We start from the raw sequence: 17041 nt of genomic DNA, 5'->3' as shown, positions 1-17041 counted from the left end.
ACTAATAGTGAGACTAATAGTGAGTCTGGCCTACCACCTTGCATCAATCCATATTAACAACAGATTCCTGCAGAAATATTGTATTGATCAGATCACTGCCACATCATTTTTGTGCTCTAATTCATTACGAAGCTATGCAGCCAATGTCCGCACACCACTCCCCTGCCTCCCTTACCCCTAACAATCAGCTGCGACAAGAATGATCTTTCCTGAATAATGTTTGATTGATACAACTAATGAACATCAGTTGAGAGAGTTAAAGTTTTTATCATTTAGTTTGTTAAAAATGTGACTTCTCTTAGCCTCCTTAAATTGCGGTAGGCATTCCCAAACAGGATACACATGTAAAGCATACAAACAGTATTCATGCAATGCATGCACATATGCAATTTATATTCCATATGCAATGCATACCAAAATCAAAGTGGTGGACTAAAGGCTTAGACAAACGCAAAATCAATAGTTTGTATTGTCACGCGTTGGGGTAAGTAGGGAGAACAGTGGTCTCGGCGGGGATAGGGGGCTGCCTTACATACGCTGGATTCTCTGCAAAGGCATTCGTTATTGACTGTCTCAGCCGAGTTTCATTTGGCATGTGTATGGAGCTTTAGTCAGTTGCAACATCCGACCCTTCTCAAAGGAATTCTGCTGCACAATTTGTGTAATGGTGTGTTTTTATTTTCACAGGGTGTGCTTTCTTTATCATTTGGGCAGCTCTCTTTCGATGTGCTTTGGACATAGCAATATGGAATGCTGCTTTTTTGGGGATTAATTTTATGCATTTTATATACCTGGTGTATAAGAAAAGACCAGTAAGTACAATGTCCAAGTTTTTTAATTGATTTTGTAGGGAGAACAATCAACTGAATATTGTTTGCTGAAAGATGAAATTTGACTTTCTATGATTGATTCGATTATATTACTGAACTGGTCATTCTGTTAACCACTTAAGTACCAGCGGTCTCTGCCCCCTTAAGGACCAGAGACCGCTGGTACAGAAACGGTGGAATCCCAAGAGAATACCGACGAATCACTGCACATACCCGTTGCAACCACCGTCACCGCCGCACGTTGGGATCTTGGGCCACCCACTCTGCCGTCTCTATGACGGCAGAGTTCCTGTGACCCGGTCAGGAGTCGCTTTCATTGGCTCCTGACCCTGTCTTTCAATGTAAGCCAATGGGAGTTGCTTACATTGAAAGACAGGGCCAGGAGCCGATAAATTGGCTCCTGACTGGCTCACAGGGCTCTGCCGTCATAGAGACAGGAAGAGTCAGTGAGCTGCGGCGACAGACGTCGGGAAATAAGCGGCGAGATCGGCGGGAGCGATGGAAACAGCGGATGCACACAGCGGCGGCTAATTGAAATCTATGCCCTGCCAGCCAGGTGACCACCAAAACAGGGCGTAGTTTTCAATTAGCTTGGTCCTTAAGTAGTTAATGATTGAATTGTGTAACCTGCTTATAAAAAACACGAGGTGAGAATACATTGATAATTTGAATGATTTTTCGATTATGTCTATACAAAATTGATTCGACAAATGATCGGAAATCAGATCAGACCTGTCAGAAATCGTCCATTTTGCCATCGATCTGACAGGAAATTGCATTGTGTGTACCAGGCATAAAGTTTTTCATATGCTATCAGACAGGGATGGGCTTTTGAGTACTGAGATACTTGAATTCAGAATTCTAATGAAGAATGATGAATGCACCTGTGACCGCGGGATGGGGGGTTAACTTACCCAGAAGTCCGGGGATCTTATGCGTGTCACCGCTGTAATACGCGACCTGTGGGACACGTTACACTACTTACTACCACACTTTGCAATTCCTCCTTCCGGCTGGAAGGAGGACATGGAGGTGCGGTAGTGTGTGGTGGAACGCGTCCCACAGGTCACATATTACAGCGGTGACACGCATAAGATCCCTGGACTTCTGTGTAAGTTAACTCCCGATCCCGTGGTCACAGGTGCATTAATCTTCATTAAAATTCCGAATTTGAGTACTTCAGTACTCGAAAGCCCATCCCTGCTATCAGATGCTTTTAATAGAATAGACGTTAGATTTGTTATAAGCATTCAATGCAATGAGCATCTACAAAAAAAAGAGGCTATTCCTTCTGCATTAAATACCCTTCTTTGTATAGGTGAGCAGAGGGCTGTGAACTGTATCAGTACATTAGTGATCCTCGCATAGCTTTGGACTGCATTGTGCAGACAAAGTTCATGATGGTGGCAGCGCAATCATTATTAAGGTGGCCACACACAATACAATTTTTTGTATTTATTTATTTCGACTTGAGAATTGAAATACATGTTTCTGGTTGATTGTGGCATTTGAAAAATGGGATTAATGCATCATGCACTTGTTTGATTTTTCCCCAATTTTGAAAAAAAAATATCAAAAACTGATCAAAATTTGCCGAAACAGCCGAATTATAAATATCTTAAAAAGTGAAATTCAATTACATTTGTTTATCAAAAAGATCCTGAAAACATTACATTTTTCTGTACAACCAATCGTTTCTATAGAAAAACAGGAAAATCAAACATTTTGATGGTATGGTGTGTGGCACCTTTAGACAAGATTACTGGTGAAGTCTTCTTTAATAGTGCAGAGTACTACAAGTAAATTATTGCTGTCATGAAGGTATCAATCATTTACCTGATCTATCAAAAATTGTCAAGTTCCTTGATTGGTGGGTTGTTTCTCCTGATTACTGTACATGGGGATGGGTAGCCTTGATGAATATTAAACAGCTCAACACTGCCCACTTATGGCTACAAAAGCTTACACAATACTGTAACTTGTTTGTATGCCTCATCTCTAATTACACCAGCAGGCAAATGCTACAACCAGTTGCAGACAAGAATAATAATTATTCAAATATATTTTCAAACATTTATACTGCCTATTTTACATTGGTTATTTATTCTTATGTTCATCCCTACATCTATCTATTTCTATCTATCTAGTTATCTTTCTATCTTGTACATTTCTGTTTAAAAGTTTGGTGTCACAGACTTATTTCATAAAAAAAATAAAAAAATAAACAGGAATTTTGTATGCGACCTGTCAAGAGTATTCCAAGAATAATGCGGAGTGCTTTCCCCTAGTTAGCCTCTTTACATGACCCTGATCTTGAAGAGGAACGTTAACCCAGACTTCATCCCGTTCAGTAGCTGATACCCCCTTTGAGAAAAAGTAAAGATTTTTTGCAGCAAATAGCTCATAAGGGACATTTATATGGCTGATATTGTGGTGAAACCCCTCCCCTAGTGGGATGTCAGGGCCAACCTTGTTGCATTATGGGAAATAATGGCTTTTTCCAACTTCCAAGCAAACATCTCCCTCTGTGCATTGAACTCAGAGTAAACAAACATTCCACAGAGATCACCTGGAGAACTGAAGAGGTCACCACCAGTGATCTATTTTTGAATGTAAAACAGAGCGGAAAGATTATACAATGGGCAAACACTGAATTAATAATCTATAAATTAGTATTGTAAAAAAATTTATTCATTATGTTTTTTACTACAGTTCCTCTTTACTCTCCTAAAGTCTGAACATTTATAACATTTCTTTTTCCTCAGTGTAAGGGTACATACACACATCCGACTAAAATGAAAGATCACAGACCAATCTTACCACACTTCATGTAGTATGAGAGCCATACTCTACTCAGTCTTTTCTATGGAGCTGAACTCAACATCAGAAAAAAATCTTTGCAAGATGCTGCACACACAGATGCTGTACAGACACAAAAGATCAGTATCTGCAAAAGATCTGTTCCTGCCAAAAATCCATTCCTGCAAATTGCAATGATAGTCTATGAGATCTGCAGATCATCATACATACATGATTTAACTGACATTCATCTGCAGATCAAGCAATCTGAAAATCCATCCTGGTGGATCTGATCTGCAGATGAATGTCAGTTAAATTGTGTGTATGATGATCTGCAGATCTCATAGACTATCATTGCAATTTGCAGGAATGGATTTTTGGCAGGAACAGATCTTTTGCAGATACTGATCTTTTGTGTCTGTACAGCATTTGTGTGTGCAGCATCTTGCAAAGATTTTTTTCTGATGGGGAGTTCAGCTCCATAGAAAAGACTGTGTAGAGTATGGCTCTCATACTACATGAAGGGTGGTAAGATTGGTCTGTGATCTTTCATTTTAGTCTGATGTGTGTATGTACCCTAAGGGTTGAGAATTCAGATATGCAAATGAGTTTCTCTCCAGTCTAGTGGACTGTAACTTAAAGCCTGGTACACACCTTCAATTTTGATTGGTCAATGGTTGCCCAATCTTACCACCTCCATGTAGTATGAGGGTCAACAGATTTTGAGTGCTATTAACAGATTGTGTAGGTAAGCTCTTATAGTACATGGAGATGGTAAAATTGGTCAGTGATTGGCCAGTCAGAATTGGATGTGTGTACCAGGCTTAACTCTCACTGATGATTAAAGCCATAAAAGTCTTGTCTGGCAGAAAACAACTTTTTAGTGCTTTGAATAGATTAAAAAAAAGTCCAATAGTTAATAGATTGTGGCTCTGAAATATAAAAAAGTGTCCTTCAGCAGAGAAAATAAAAACATTAAACTTACTCTTTTAGACTTTAAACAAAAAATAAAACTGTGGGTTTCATAAAAAGGTAATTCTTAGAAGTAGGAGGATGGTAGAATTGTTTATCTGTTTATTTTCAGGTCAGGTTTGCTTTAAAGTGGACCTGAACTCTTGCACAGGACTGAAGAAATACATAGAGAAATGCACCCTGTATGAATTTAGAGAGTTAAAGTGCACCCAAATTAAAAATACAAGATTCCAGAAATAAAATCTATTTTCTAAATTATAATAATAAATAGCAGCCTTTTTTTCAGCTGCATGATGACAAATATAAAATATTTTACATTTATTGGAGGAACCCCTCCCTTCCTTTCATATTGCCGGGACAGAATCCGGCAGACTGGTGGAGTAGCAGGTGTCCAGCAAAGGAGGAATTGCTAATGGCTGCCACCTGTATAACCCTAGTTATGAAAAGAGAAGGGTGAAAAGGGTGAAAAGCATGCACTGAAATGCTCATAGTCTTGAAGGAGTGTTTATTTATCTTTGCATGTGTCAGAGTGGAGCAACTAAATATTTTGAATTAAAATGTTTGGTTTGGGTCCGCTTTAAGCCTATTTACTTCCCCCTCATTTGTGTCTAAACACAAATTGTAATCTGACCCCCCCCCCCCGTGTCACATGACTGCCTATGACAGAGATGGCAGATAAGGCCATTTGAAAGGATACAGGTGTATTGGAAAACAAAAGTTTGCTTTCTTAAAACAGAAAGAATTTGCAGAAAGAATTTGCAATAGTTTAGGTTGGAGTGACCTCCACGATGTCTCCCAGTGCATCACTGCGGAATATATGCAGAATATATGCAAATTAACCATTTTTAGCCCTTAGAAGCCAAACACACCTCCAGAACCGCTGGAATGCAATAATGTGTCAGCTTGTTAATTTGTACAGAGCCATAATAATACAACATGCATACAGACTATTTCGGATTGGTTGATCCTCATCAGTTCATGGCATGGATTAGTTTGGCTCTATAGAGTAACAAATACATTTTATTTATTTTTTTTAAAGGTTATTATGCTGTTGAGCATCTTTTAGAGCAGAGAGGATGTTCTAAGTTCAGGTGCGATTTAAGTGGTGTTTAGAGCTGGGGGCTGAAATAATTTGGGTGTTATGACTTTTGTATTAAAGGAACAGTCTTAGCTTATCTGTGGATTGTTTGACTTTTCTCTTTCTGTTCCAGATAAAGATCGAGAAGGAGCTGAAAGGCATCTATCACAAAATGTTTGAGCCACTTCATGTGCCTCCTGAATTATTTAAAAGACTCACCGGGCAGTTTTGTAGCATACAGACCTTACCAAAGGGAGCGACATATGCAGTGGAAGATAAAACATCTGTAGATGACCGCTTAAGTATACTTCTAAGAGGAAAGTAAGTGATTACACGTAACTGTGCATCTACTGATTATATTATAGGAGTATGCTTTTATTGTTTATTTTTGTCACACTGAAATATTCTGTGACATAAGCTTACCCAGCATTCTTTTTATTGTATTATGTTGTTATTCATATTTCTGTAATTCTTGCTGATTCCAGAGACCAAATGTGCTGTCAACAGAACTATTTCCGGTCATAAGTGATTGAATCAATCGGGTGCATTAGTTATGGGAATTTATACTGTTTTATAATTTCTTCTTTATTCCATTATATTTCATACTAGAATAAGGTTTACGATTTAAGTAATTTAGTAAATATGATACATTACTTGCTAATACAGTGTATTTCATACTTTTCAGATACAGTCAGTAGGTACAATGTGCCAGGGAAGATCATGAGCTCCATATGGGCTAAAACTACATACGGTAAACATGCACACGCTATACTGCTGTCATCAAACTGTATCATCTGTGATCATTTCAGGAGGCAATCAGAACACTGCTTTGCTGATGACAATCCCCTAGCCTTTCCTTAGGGCAGATAGTGCTGCTCTTTCGAGAACCAAGCAGCTAATCTATGCAGCGATCAAGGGTACACTGTTACCCAAAGAAATCATGGAAGACGGTTAACATTAGCAGTAGTGCAGTGTAGGCATATCCCATTTGATATCATTACAGCACTTCTGCTGGGTAAGAGGTCAGGACTAGTATATCTAAAACCCTGACTTTTTTTCTACTGGTTCGTACAGAGGCCTTATTTCACCTAGGCAAGTTAACCTGCTGTTAATACACATAGCAGTCCTTATTTCACCTAGGCAAGGAATGGTAAGTTAGCCTGCTGCTGATACAAATAATGGTAATACCTGTATGGCTATTAGCTTTTTTTTTTTTTACTTTCACCTTTGCTTTTCAGAGCTACACTATGTTTCAAATACTATATATATATATATATATATATATATATATATATATATATATATATATATATATATATATATATATATATTGTGTATGTATGTATGTATGTATATGTATGTGTATATATATATGTATGTATGAGTATATATATATATATGTATGTATATATATATATATATATATATATATATATATATATATATATATATGTATGTATGTGTGTGTATATATATATGTATATGTGTGTATATATATATATATATATATATATATATATATATATATATATATATATATATATATATATATATATATATATATATATATATATATCATGCATTTAGTGATTTAACCATTTTAATTTAAAAACCTATAGCAGCAAAATACATTTTTTTAATATTCCTTTCTTTGTTAAAAAAAATGAAATGAGAAGAAATTCCACTTTAATAAATGTACATGGTCAATGTTTACTCTAAGTGACCCATTGACACCTCATCTGACCCTGAGGTCGGGCCATTTTTTTTTTTTTTTACAAATATAAACTTTATGAACACTGGAGACAGGAGCAGCGGTTATGGACGCTACCTGATCCGGCTAGCCCCCAGAATTGGAGTGGAGTCAGAGGGGGACAGAGGGGCACAATGGAGGCACATAGAGGCACAGGGGGGGGGGTGCAGTGTTCTGATTTCCTTACAACTTAAGAACAAACCTGCAGTCCCTATCTCGTTTGTTAACCAGGGACTAAAATATATACTGTATACAAACACACACAAAAACTCAAGAAGGCTAGTTTTGACAGAAGGACATATCCCTCTTGTATGCTTTCTGAATTTTACTGCTAAATTACAAGAAGCAAAAAACTATTTTACAGCTAAGTGGTATACGCTGTTTGAAAATAAATATTGTCTTGTTTTATACGATCATTCTCAGGATGAAGGTCTCGTATCATGGTCATTTTCTTCATAACATTTATCCCAATGCTTATGTTGATTCTCCAGAATTCAGATCAACAGAAATGGATAGAGGTGAACGATTCCAGGTAACTTATTACATCAGTGCAATTAATGTGACTGCTGGCTATGGGGTGTCCGCCCTCAGTGACACACAGCAATCTATCAATCAATATTTTTTTTTTGGGGGGGGTTGAATAGTTTTGATTTTGTTTTGTTAGAAAAAAATATGCAACAAATACAGTGGCAAACAACAAGAATGCAAAATTGCTCTGATATTCCAGACAGTAACAGACTACTTAGCACAGTTATATGCACAGTATTGTAGAGAGTAAGGTTGGTCTTGGCCTGGTTACATCCAGGGCTGTGGAGTCAGAGTTGGAGTCGAGGAGTCGGAGCAATTTTGGGTAACTGGAGTCTGTGATTTCATAAACTGAGTCTGAGTCAGGAGTTGGATGATTTTTGTACCAAATCCACAGCCCTGGTAAGTATTAGACTAAGGAGTCTGAGTCGGAGCAATTTTGGGTACCTGGAGTCCGAGTCGGTGGTTTCCTAAACTGAGGAGTCAGAGTTGGATGATTTTTGTACCGACTCCACAGCCCTGGTTACAACAAGAGATTGCTGATGGTTGTGGACAACTTGCGCAGGTGCACTAGCACCATCCTGCTTGGCTTTCTTTGGAAAAAGCTGGTCCGGATCGGGTCCACATTACTGTGCAGGCACAAGCCATCTGCAGCTGCACAATAGCACGGACCCAATTGGGCTTGGCCATTTCCGCCGGAACACAAGCGGGAAGGTGTTAGTGCGCACGTGCAGGGAGGCCACTCATCGAGGGTCCCAGCGTTGGAATGGGGTGACATACAAGGACGGGAAAAGCCTCTTTAGGATCCAGAGGCTTCCCTCTCCCAAGTATAGTTTTTTTTTTGCCTTTAAAAAGTTGCACATTTAATTAAGATGCTTCTGAAGCAGCCTTGCATTTGAGGCACTAAGTTGACTTTACAAGTTTTATTAGAAAAAGCTAGGTAGTGAGGCACAAGGCATGCCTATCTGTTCTGAGAAACATGTAATGTCATGCTTCTAATTTATAAGGGTTTACATGTTATAAAAAGCAGCAAGATCTATGTGAATTTCTCTGAAAATAAATTTGGTTTTGACTGTCTTTTGTTTCTTGTCTTAGGTGACAATCACAGCAGACGATAACTGTGTGTTTCTATGCTGGTCTCGGGAAAGACTAACATATTTTCTGGAGTCTGAACCATTCCTATTTGAGATATTTAGATATTTGATTGGTAGAGATATCACCAATAAGCTGTATTCACTGAACGACCCAACCCAGAGTGACAAGGTATGGACGGACATACTATGTCATTTTCCATGATTACATACTATGACATTAGAAGGCTATGTCTGCTGATTTGAATTAGACATTGGTGTATACACAAGTTAGGCATCATTCACGTTTTCATTGTGAAAAACCCCAAGTCAGGCCTGACCCATGTTGTCCCACAGCAAGTACGGTAAAATGAAAGTTTTGCTGTCAGTTCATTGTTGCATGTGCAGGCAATGCAAATACCGCCGCATGTGGAATTTTTGTATTGACTTGCAGAGTTATGCGCATTCCCATATTTAGTTGACAGTGCGCCATTCACAATCTGTAGTCAGTCTTATGTGTACACAGGCATACCCTAATGCCCTCTCCTATTCCTCTCTGCCAATTCATATTGTTTTCGCTAAATAAGAACAGATCCTGGCATCACTTAGTACAGCGCCACCGAATAATGTTAGTTCTTTATAAATCAATAATAATACCGGTAATCACTGCTCACTTGTTCCTCTTAAATGGGTAATAAAGCTGCAGACTAGCATGCCTCATAGAAAGAGGCTCATATTTTACAGGGAAGTTACCCTTCATCGTTCCATCATAGAAACCTGATTATACCACTTTAGCAACCAATAAGTAAATTAAAAAAAAAAGGATAACCGACAACGACGTTAAGAAAGGCCTAATAACTATCTTAAAGAAGAGATCTCAGACATCAAGCGCATAGGCTGTGTAGGCAAATTAGTAATAATTAACAGCCTATTTGAATACACAAGGTTTAATTACTATTAAAGTATATAAAGGATTAGGCCATGTATCACCAGAAAGGTTATGAATTCATACTTCATTTTAAATGCAACACAAGTTAAGACTTTTATGTGTTTCAAAACGAATAATCATATGAACTGTGTATATTCTTAGCTGTGTTATGGGGATGCCAGGATGATTTCTATAAAGCTGAGGCTATTTTCGCTACTTGCCATAATACTCAGTTATTGAAGAAATTCAAATTCTTACAATAACCAGGGTTTGCTATTCTGCTGCTGTGTAGTGAAATAATCATTAATCATTAGTTTCAAATTAAATTGATGTTTTATCTGTTCTTATTGTTAATGTCAGCTAAGTGCAAACAACAAACCATTATTGTAATGCAAATGTATAATGTACTGCCAAAACCCATTACCACTAATTACTCACAGTGATGTAATTCTGCATGTACTCAGTGTCCAACATGCGATTCGATATATCCCATGTAGAATTCATTGAGCTCCAAGTGTCAGATAGTGTTGCAAACCATTTTGATTGGCAATATGTTGTGGCAGTGTGTCATCTTACTGGATGTAGGGTATATTGGACTACATGAAATATTGTAACTGGGCTTCCCTCATGAGCTTCAGCCATTGGTACAGATGCCTAGAATGCCAATATGTATACATAAATAACAATGCTCCTGCAGTCTACACCAAATTAACCCTTTAGCAGCTAATTTATTTAGAGGCTTGCAAGTGCTCCAGGCCAATTTATTTTAGCAGTTTTTATATTTCTTATTTGTTATATTTCCTTGCTCCTAGTTAGTACTGTTGTAACATATATTTATGGCCACTTGTCACTAAGAGACAATAAGAGAGGACTTTTTCCTTTCAGTTTCTATATTTTTGCTAGCAGAGAGACACCAAAGCATTCCAAGAATTTAGAGTACAAGTTTTGATGGCTGAGGTCAAAAGCAGTGCCCTTATCTCAAACAAGATAATTCCTTTGAGGGTGCTAATGGGTTAAGGGTGTGTGGTGTTGGAACACCAAGGTCCCTCAGGGTGATCCTCCACCCCTGTCAAGAACTGTGAAAGCAGATACAACCTGAGCTCAACCACAATTACAGATTACTTTTATTATGCTGTGTACATAATACAGGCAAGAGCAATGTTTAGGGGAACCATCGTGCTTGTCTGCATTATGTATACTGCATAATGGAAGTAACGAATCCATAACTGTGGTTGAGGTCAGGACATATCTGCTTTCATGCTACATAACAGCTGTAACCTACTGAATCATCCCTCAAGCCCCCTGAAGATACCCTGTATTGTCTGGATGTTAGCAGATCCCATAAGCCCTGTAAGTTGCAAGATAGGGTATCAGTGGACTGACGTTTCTAGCACATCCGACAGATGCTCAGTCAGACTGAGGTGTAGGAGATTTGGAGGGCAAAGAAACCATGATCATCAGACTTGACGACCTTCTGCCATGACCCATTACTGATACTCATGTGGCTCTTATAGGTTCTTCAGAAGGTGGATGAGGGCCAGCATGGGGATGGCATGTTGACTGGTCTGTGGCTCTGAAGCCCCATACACAGCAAGATGTTTTACAGACTGTGTTGTGACTCCTTTCTCTCAAGTCCAGTAATGTTGTTTTCAGAAATTTTTGGTCCGGTAATTCTGTGATATGGAACCAGAATAAGATGGTGTTTGCTCCTCACATGCATTAGTGAGCCTTCACTGGTTGGTCTTCCTTAGACCACTTCTGCTAGGTACTAACCGCGGCATACTGGGAACACCACACACTGCCCAATAAATCCCACTCCTTGAAAGGTACCGTTGTAACAAGTTAATGAATGTTATTCACCTCCTCTCTGTGTTTTTAATGTTGCTGTATTTCTGTACAGCTAAATTTGTTTAACAGTTACCAGCTAAGGTCTTTAAAGGGGCTAGATATACTACAATAAATAGTAATAAAATCTTGCTGTGCACAAATGTAAATGATAGTGTTAACAGGCTGTTTGGCGAATGTGTTATCAGGTGACAATATTCTGGATTGGCTGATGTTGCTGTAATTTCTTCGTTTTATGTTTGAACTACTAGTGCAGCTGGAGTGTGGCAGGTCTATCTCTTTACAAAACCTAAATGCAGAGCAGAAATATTCATTATAGTTTCCCCAGGGCTGTTTTAATAAGGGGCAAAAAGGTCACTTGCCCCTGGCCTGCAAAAAAGGAGGCCAAATTGCCGACTTGTTACTGGTAGACTTTGATAAATGATGTTCTAAAATAGCTCACATTTCACTCCCTGGTGTCCTAGAAAGACAAGTGAGGCTTTATATTAAAGAGCACAATTCACAGCTCAACTCCAAGCAGACAGATAAATGCACAGTTGTAATATGACATATGTGAGATTTCTCATCCCGAAAAAACTGTTGTAATTCTGTCCTGCCAGTCTGCAGATTCCAACAGGCCAGCCACACAGATCATGCAGCATAAGCAGCCCTGTGTCCTGTTCATTCTCCATCTGCAGATGAGCAACACAGCCTGAGCAAAGCCACTCCTGCCTGCTGAATGGGTGCTGCAGAGTTGCAGCTAATGCATGAACTCTCCATTCTGCTCTTTCATGAAGAGTCATATGGCCATGAATGGATGTCCAAACCATGATCAGATCAGTGAAATATATTACACAGTGGCCCTGATGCAGTAACCTTTTCGCCTGAGTTTACTCACGTGAGATGTTTTAACTACAAAATACGTCTTCAGCCCTCAGCAAGTAAAGAAAGTACTTAAAGACACTGAAGCGAAAAAAAAATTTATATAATGAATTGCTTGTGTAGTACGAATAATTACTAGAATATTAGAAGCATGTGAAGAATATATTCTCATATTTTTATTTTCAGTTATATAGTGTTTTTTTTATAATATTATTCTCTAATATTTGCAGTTTACACATTACTCAGCATTCTAAATGATTTTACAGAGCAGCCCAGTGAACTATTGACCTGTCCTGTGCAGAAGAAAAAACAATACAATGACTGACAGTTAAGATAACAAGCTTCAAAAGACAGAACTCTGTGACTTTGAAAGTCATGGAGCTCAATGGCTTTTTTGCATAGATAACTGGAGTTTCTTAACTCTTCCTGTACTGGAAAAAATATTAGACTTATGTGTCTGCTCCTAATTTTTTATTTCTTAACTACATATAAATCATTATATCATGATTTCTTTTTTGCTTCAGTGTCTCTTTAACCACTTGACCCTATCTGGATGGATATATCCGTCCAGATAGACTGTGCTGATCCTGCAGCGTGTGCGCAATCGGGCGCACTTCCGCGCGTGCTATCGCTGCCTGCCGCTAGCCCCCCAATCAGTGAATGGGAATATAATTCCCATTCACCGATCTAAGCCCCCCGGAGAAATACCGACGCTGTCTAAGCAGAGAGCGCGGTATTTCTACCCGGAAAAAAATGTCCAGCCTCCTAATAGTTCCTGGCAGCGTGATCGTACACTCCAGGAACTTTTTTCACTGTGGCCATCTTGTGGCCAAATAGTACACTGCACCCACATACATTTTTTAAATAAAGAATTACATTATATTACATCTAAAAATAGCTGTTTACCTCCCAAACTAAAATCACCCACATACATTTTTAATTAAAAAATAAAAAAAAAATTACAATTAAAAAAAAAAAAAACATAAGTAGTTACCTAAGGGTCTAAACTTTTTTAATATACATGTTAATAGAGCATCTTATTCATTTTTTAAAAAATTATAAGTGTGAGAAAACGCGGAAAAGCTGCTGCGTCTGCTGAAAGCAAGGCGGCTGATTCCGTGTCCAACGCGGCGGTTTGCACGCGTAGGCACGCGTCTGGTAGTGTGGCAGAACGCGGAAAAGCCGCCGCATGTTCTAATAGCAAAGCGGCTGTTTCCGCGTCCAAGGTGGCAGTTTGTACACAGCAGCGTGCCTTTGGAGTGGCCAGGGCCTGTTAGTCCACATAGATGGATGAAGAGCTAGGGCCAGAAGTCAGGACCTTTATACCAGCAGGGGAAGTGTCAGCTGATCAGGACGATCAGCTGATTCCTGCTGGACTCATGATTGGCTGAGTGGCTCGGGCGGGGCAGCAGTGTTCAGCTACTATATATTCTGCTTGCTTGTCAGTTGCTGGTTGTCTGCCATTGCAAACACTTTGTGGAAGCATTCAGACCATAGTCAGATCCTTACAATGTGTTTGAACCAAGAGGACTTGGGAATTCACACTGAGCCAGATTACCTTGTACTGTTTATTTGTTAGACCAGTTCCAGGGTGTTGAGATCAAGGCCCTCACACCCAAGACTAGGGAACTGTATTGCCTTTGTGTTATATTCCAGACTAGTTCCAGGGTGTTGACGATCGCGGACCTCACACCCAAGACTAGGGAATTGTATTATCATTTATGTTATGCTCCAGACTAGTTCCAGGGTGTTGTGACTACGGATCTCACACCCAGACTAGGATTGTGCTATTACTGTATTACATTAGCCCAGTCCAGGGCAATACCTTTCATCTTAGCTGCAAGGCTTCCTGCAACCCAGCCTCGGTCCCTCGCCCAGGGGTCCACAGGCTACAGGAATATCACCCACAGTCAGGGGTGAATTCCTCAGGAGTCTTAGGCCGCCAGCTCCTCTGGTGGTCCCTACTCAGAGTTGTTACTGTTGCACCTAACACTCTCACTATTCTGGTGTCCAGGGGTTAGCGATACATCTGTATTGTTGCGGATTCTGCAGATCATCGATAATCAGGCGTATATCTGTATTCTTGGTGGTACTGCAGATCGCCAAGAATCAGATTCTCTCTGCGTGCTGACACCGATCGTTACAATAAGCTTGTAAATAGTGATGAACACAAATTGAAAAAATGCACCTTTATTTCTAAATAAAATATCGGTGCCATAAATTGTGATAGGGGCATAATTTAAAAGGCGTAATAAGCGGGACAAATATGCAAATAAAATACATGGGTTTTAATTACTGGAGCATGTATTACTTTTAAACTACAATGGCCTAAAACTGAGAAATAATGATTTTTTCCATTTCTTTTCCATTTCTTTCTTAATCTTCCTGTTAAAATGGATTTAGAAAAAAATAATTCTTAGCAAAATGTACTACTTAACTTACTGGTGTCATTGCTAGGGCTTACTTACAGGGGAGGGCTTATATTTCAAGCATGTTTGAAATTCCTACTAGGGCTTACTTTCAGGGGATGTCTTATTTTTAGGGACATACGGTCGGAGTTAAGGGTATATGATGCTATCAGAGTCCAGTAATAGATAAGCTTAGGTACATGCGATTCACAAAACTCCTGAATGTGTTGTAACTGCAACATATTGGGAAAAAAAATCATAAAGATCATTTTGAAATCTATTAATTCGTGATGACTTTTAGATTGGAAACATTACACAATACAGTTTGATTGGCTGACAGTATAGCCTTCATTTTTTTGCATAGCTGGACCAACAGACCTTATTAACCTTTTGCCGACCGCGTCACACCAATGGGCGTGGCCGCAGCGGCAGCCCCAGGACCGCCTAACGCCAATTGGCGTAAAGTCCTGGGGCTCTGTTTTGAATGAGATCACGCGCACGCTCTCCAGGCTATTGCCGCTCGGGAGACTGTTAACCGGTTCAGCCTAAATGGACGAGCAAGCTCGTCCAGGCAGCGGCAGCTAAAGCCTATCTGGACGAGAGTCCGCGTCCAGGCGCACTTCCGCGTGTGCGCGCGCATGGTCGCGTGGTGCGCGCGGTGCGCGCTCGTCCCCGACGGCTTACAAGCCGTGCTGTTTGGTGAAGAGGAGCCAGCGCTCCTCTGAGCCAATCAGAGCAAAGGAAGTAAAGAATTCACATAGTTACATCCAGTAACAATGTGAATTCTTAATAATGTTTGTAAATAACAGGTTTCCCTCTCTCTGTCTCTCAGCTCCTGTCACACAGATCAATCACTGTTCTGTGGTGACAGGAGCTGAGAGACAGACTGACAGATAAGCTGGTAGGAATTCCTTTTAATAAAATTTGCCCTCCATCCCTGAATTTTTAACCCCATACTGCCCAGAATCCCTGATTCTCCCTCTCCTTGGCCATTTATTACCTACTGATCTATTGATCACTGATCTATTGTGATCTTTTTCTTCCTATCTGTTACTACCTATACTCTACTCTCCTCCCCCCCCCCTCTTCTCTACTGTCTCCACCCCCCCTTTACACCCCCCCCCCCCCCCAAAAAAAAACAAAAAAAAAACTGTCACTTTAAAAAAAAAATCTTTCTATCTTTTTATATTTCTCATCTTTATCTATCCCTTTTTAAATGGCGAGGAGGCTCTATTCTGTGGAGGAGGCAGCCGCCATCCTCCAGCAGAGCAGCAGCGAGGATGAGTCAGGTAGTGATTGGCTCCCTCCGTCCGGCTCTGGTTCAGGATCTGAATCTTCAGAGTCCGAAGGGCCGCCATCACGCCGCTTGAGGAGGGACCCAAGTCCTGAGTCCGCTGATGAGGGACCATCAGGACTGTCCACAGCATCGGGCTCCGTGGGCAACCCAGCATCGGGCTCCGTGGGCAACCCAGCAGAGGGCTCCGTGGGCAACCCAGCAGAGGGCTCCGTGGGCAACCCAGCAGAGGGCTCCGTGGGCAACCCCGCTGCTGCTAGCAGCAGTGCGCCAGGGGGAGCTAGGCGCAGACAGGGTAGGCAGCCACAGGTACCTCGCAGGCAGGAGGTACCGCTTCATATGTTAAATGGCACCTGGGAACCCCCTAATTATGCTGCGCCCAACATCCCACCCTTCACAGCCACCGCTGGTGTGTCAGTGCCCATTGTCAATCAGGCACCAATTGACATTTTCCAGCTTTTTATGACAGAGGCAATGTGGGAGCATTTAGTAGAGCAAACTAATTTATTTGCTCTACAATTTTTAGCTGACCACCCCACTAACTATATCACCAGAAAATGGCACCCCACCAACGTGCCCGAAATGAAGGCCTATGTAGGCCTCACGCTCAGCATGAGCATCAACCCAAAGCCCCAGATAAAAATGTACTGGTCCAGGGACCTTTATCACAATGCACCCCTC

At 40.2% G+C, this 17041-nt stretch overlaps 1 protein-coding gene across 2 annotated transcripts in view; it reads left to right on the top strand.

Annotated features, from left to right (window-relative positions):
• BVES (blood vessel epicardial substance) overlaps window positions 1-17041 on the top strand; it is a 128209-nt gene that overhangs the window by 77458 nt on the left and 33710 nt on the right. For both annotated transcript variants that reach the window (XM_068231232.1, XM_068231231.1), the window contains exons 3-6: window positions 688-812; window positions 5813-6000; window positions 7853-7961; window positions 9050-9217. In XM_068231232.1, coding sequence (XP_068087333.1) covers window positions 688-812; window positions 5813-6000; window positions 7853-7961; window positions 9050-9217 — 590 coding nt within the window. The remainder of the gene's footprint in view (window positions 1-687; window positions 813-5812; window positions 6001-7852; window positions 7962-9049; window positions 9218-17041) is intronic.

Source organism: Hyperolius riggenbachi, chromosome 4 (genome assembly GCF_040937935.1).
Source record: "Hyperolius riggenbachi isolate aHypRig1 chromosome 4, aHypRig1.pri, whole genome shotgun sequence".
NCBI lineage: Eukaryota > Metazoa > Chordata > Amphibia > Anura > Hyperoliidae > Hyperolius > Hyperolius riggenbachi.
Note: the sequence above shows the minus strand (reverse complement) of the source record. Positions and strands in the feature narration are given on the sequence as shown.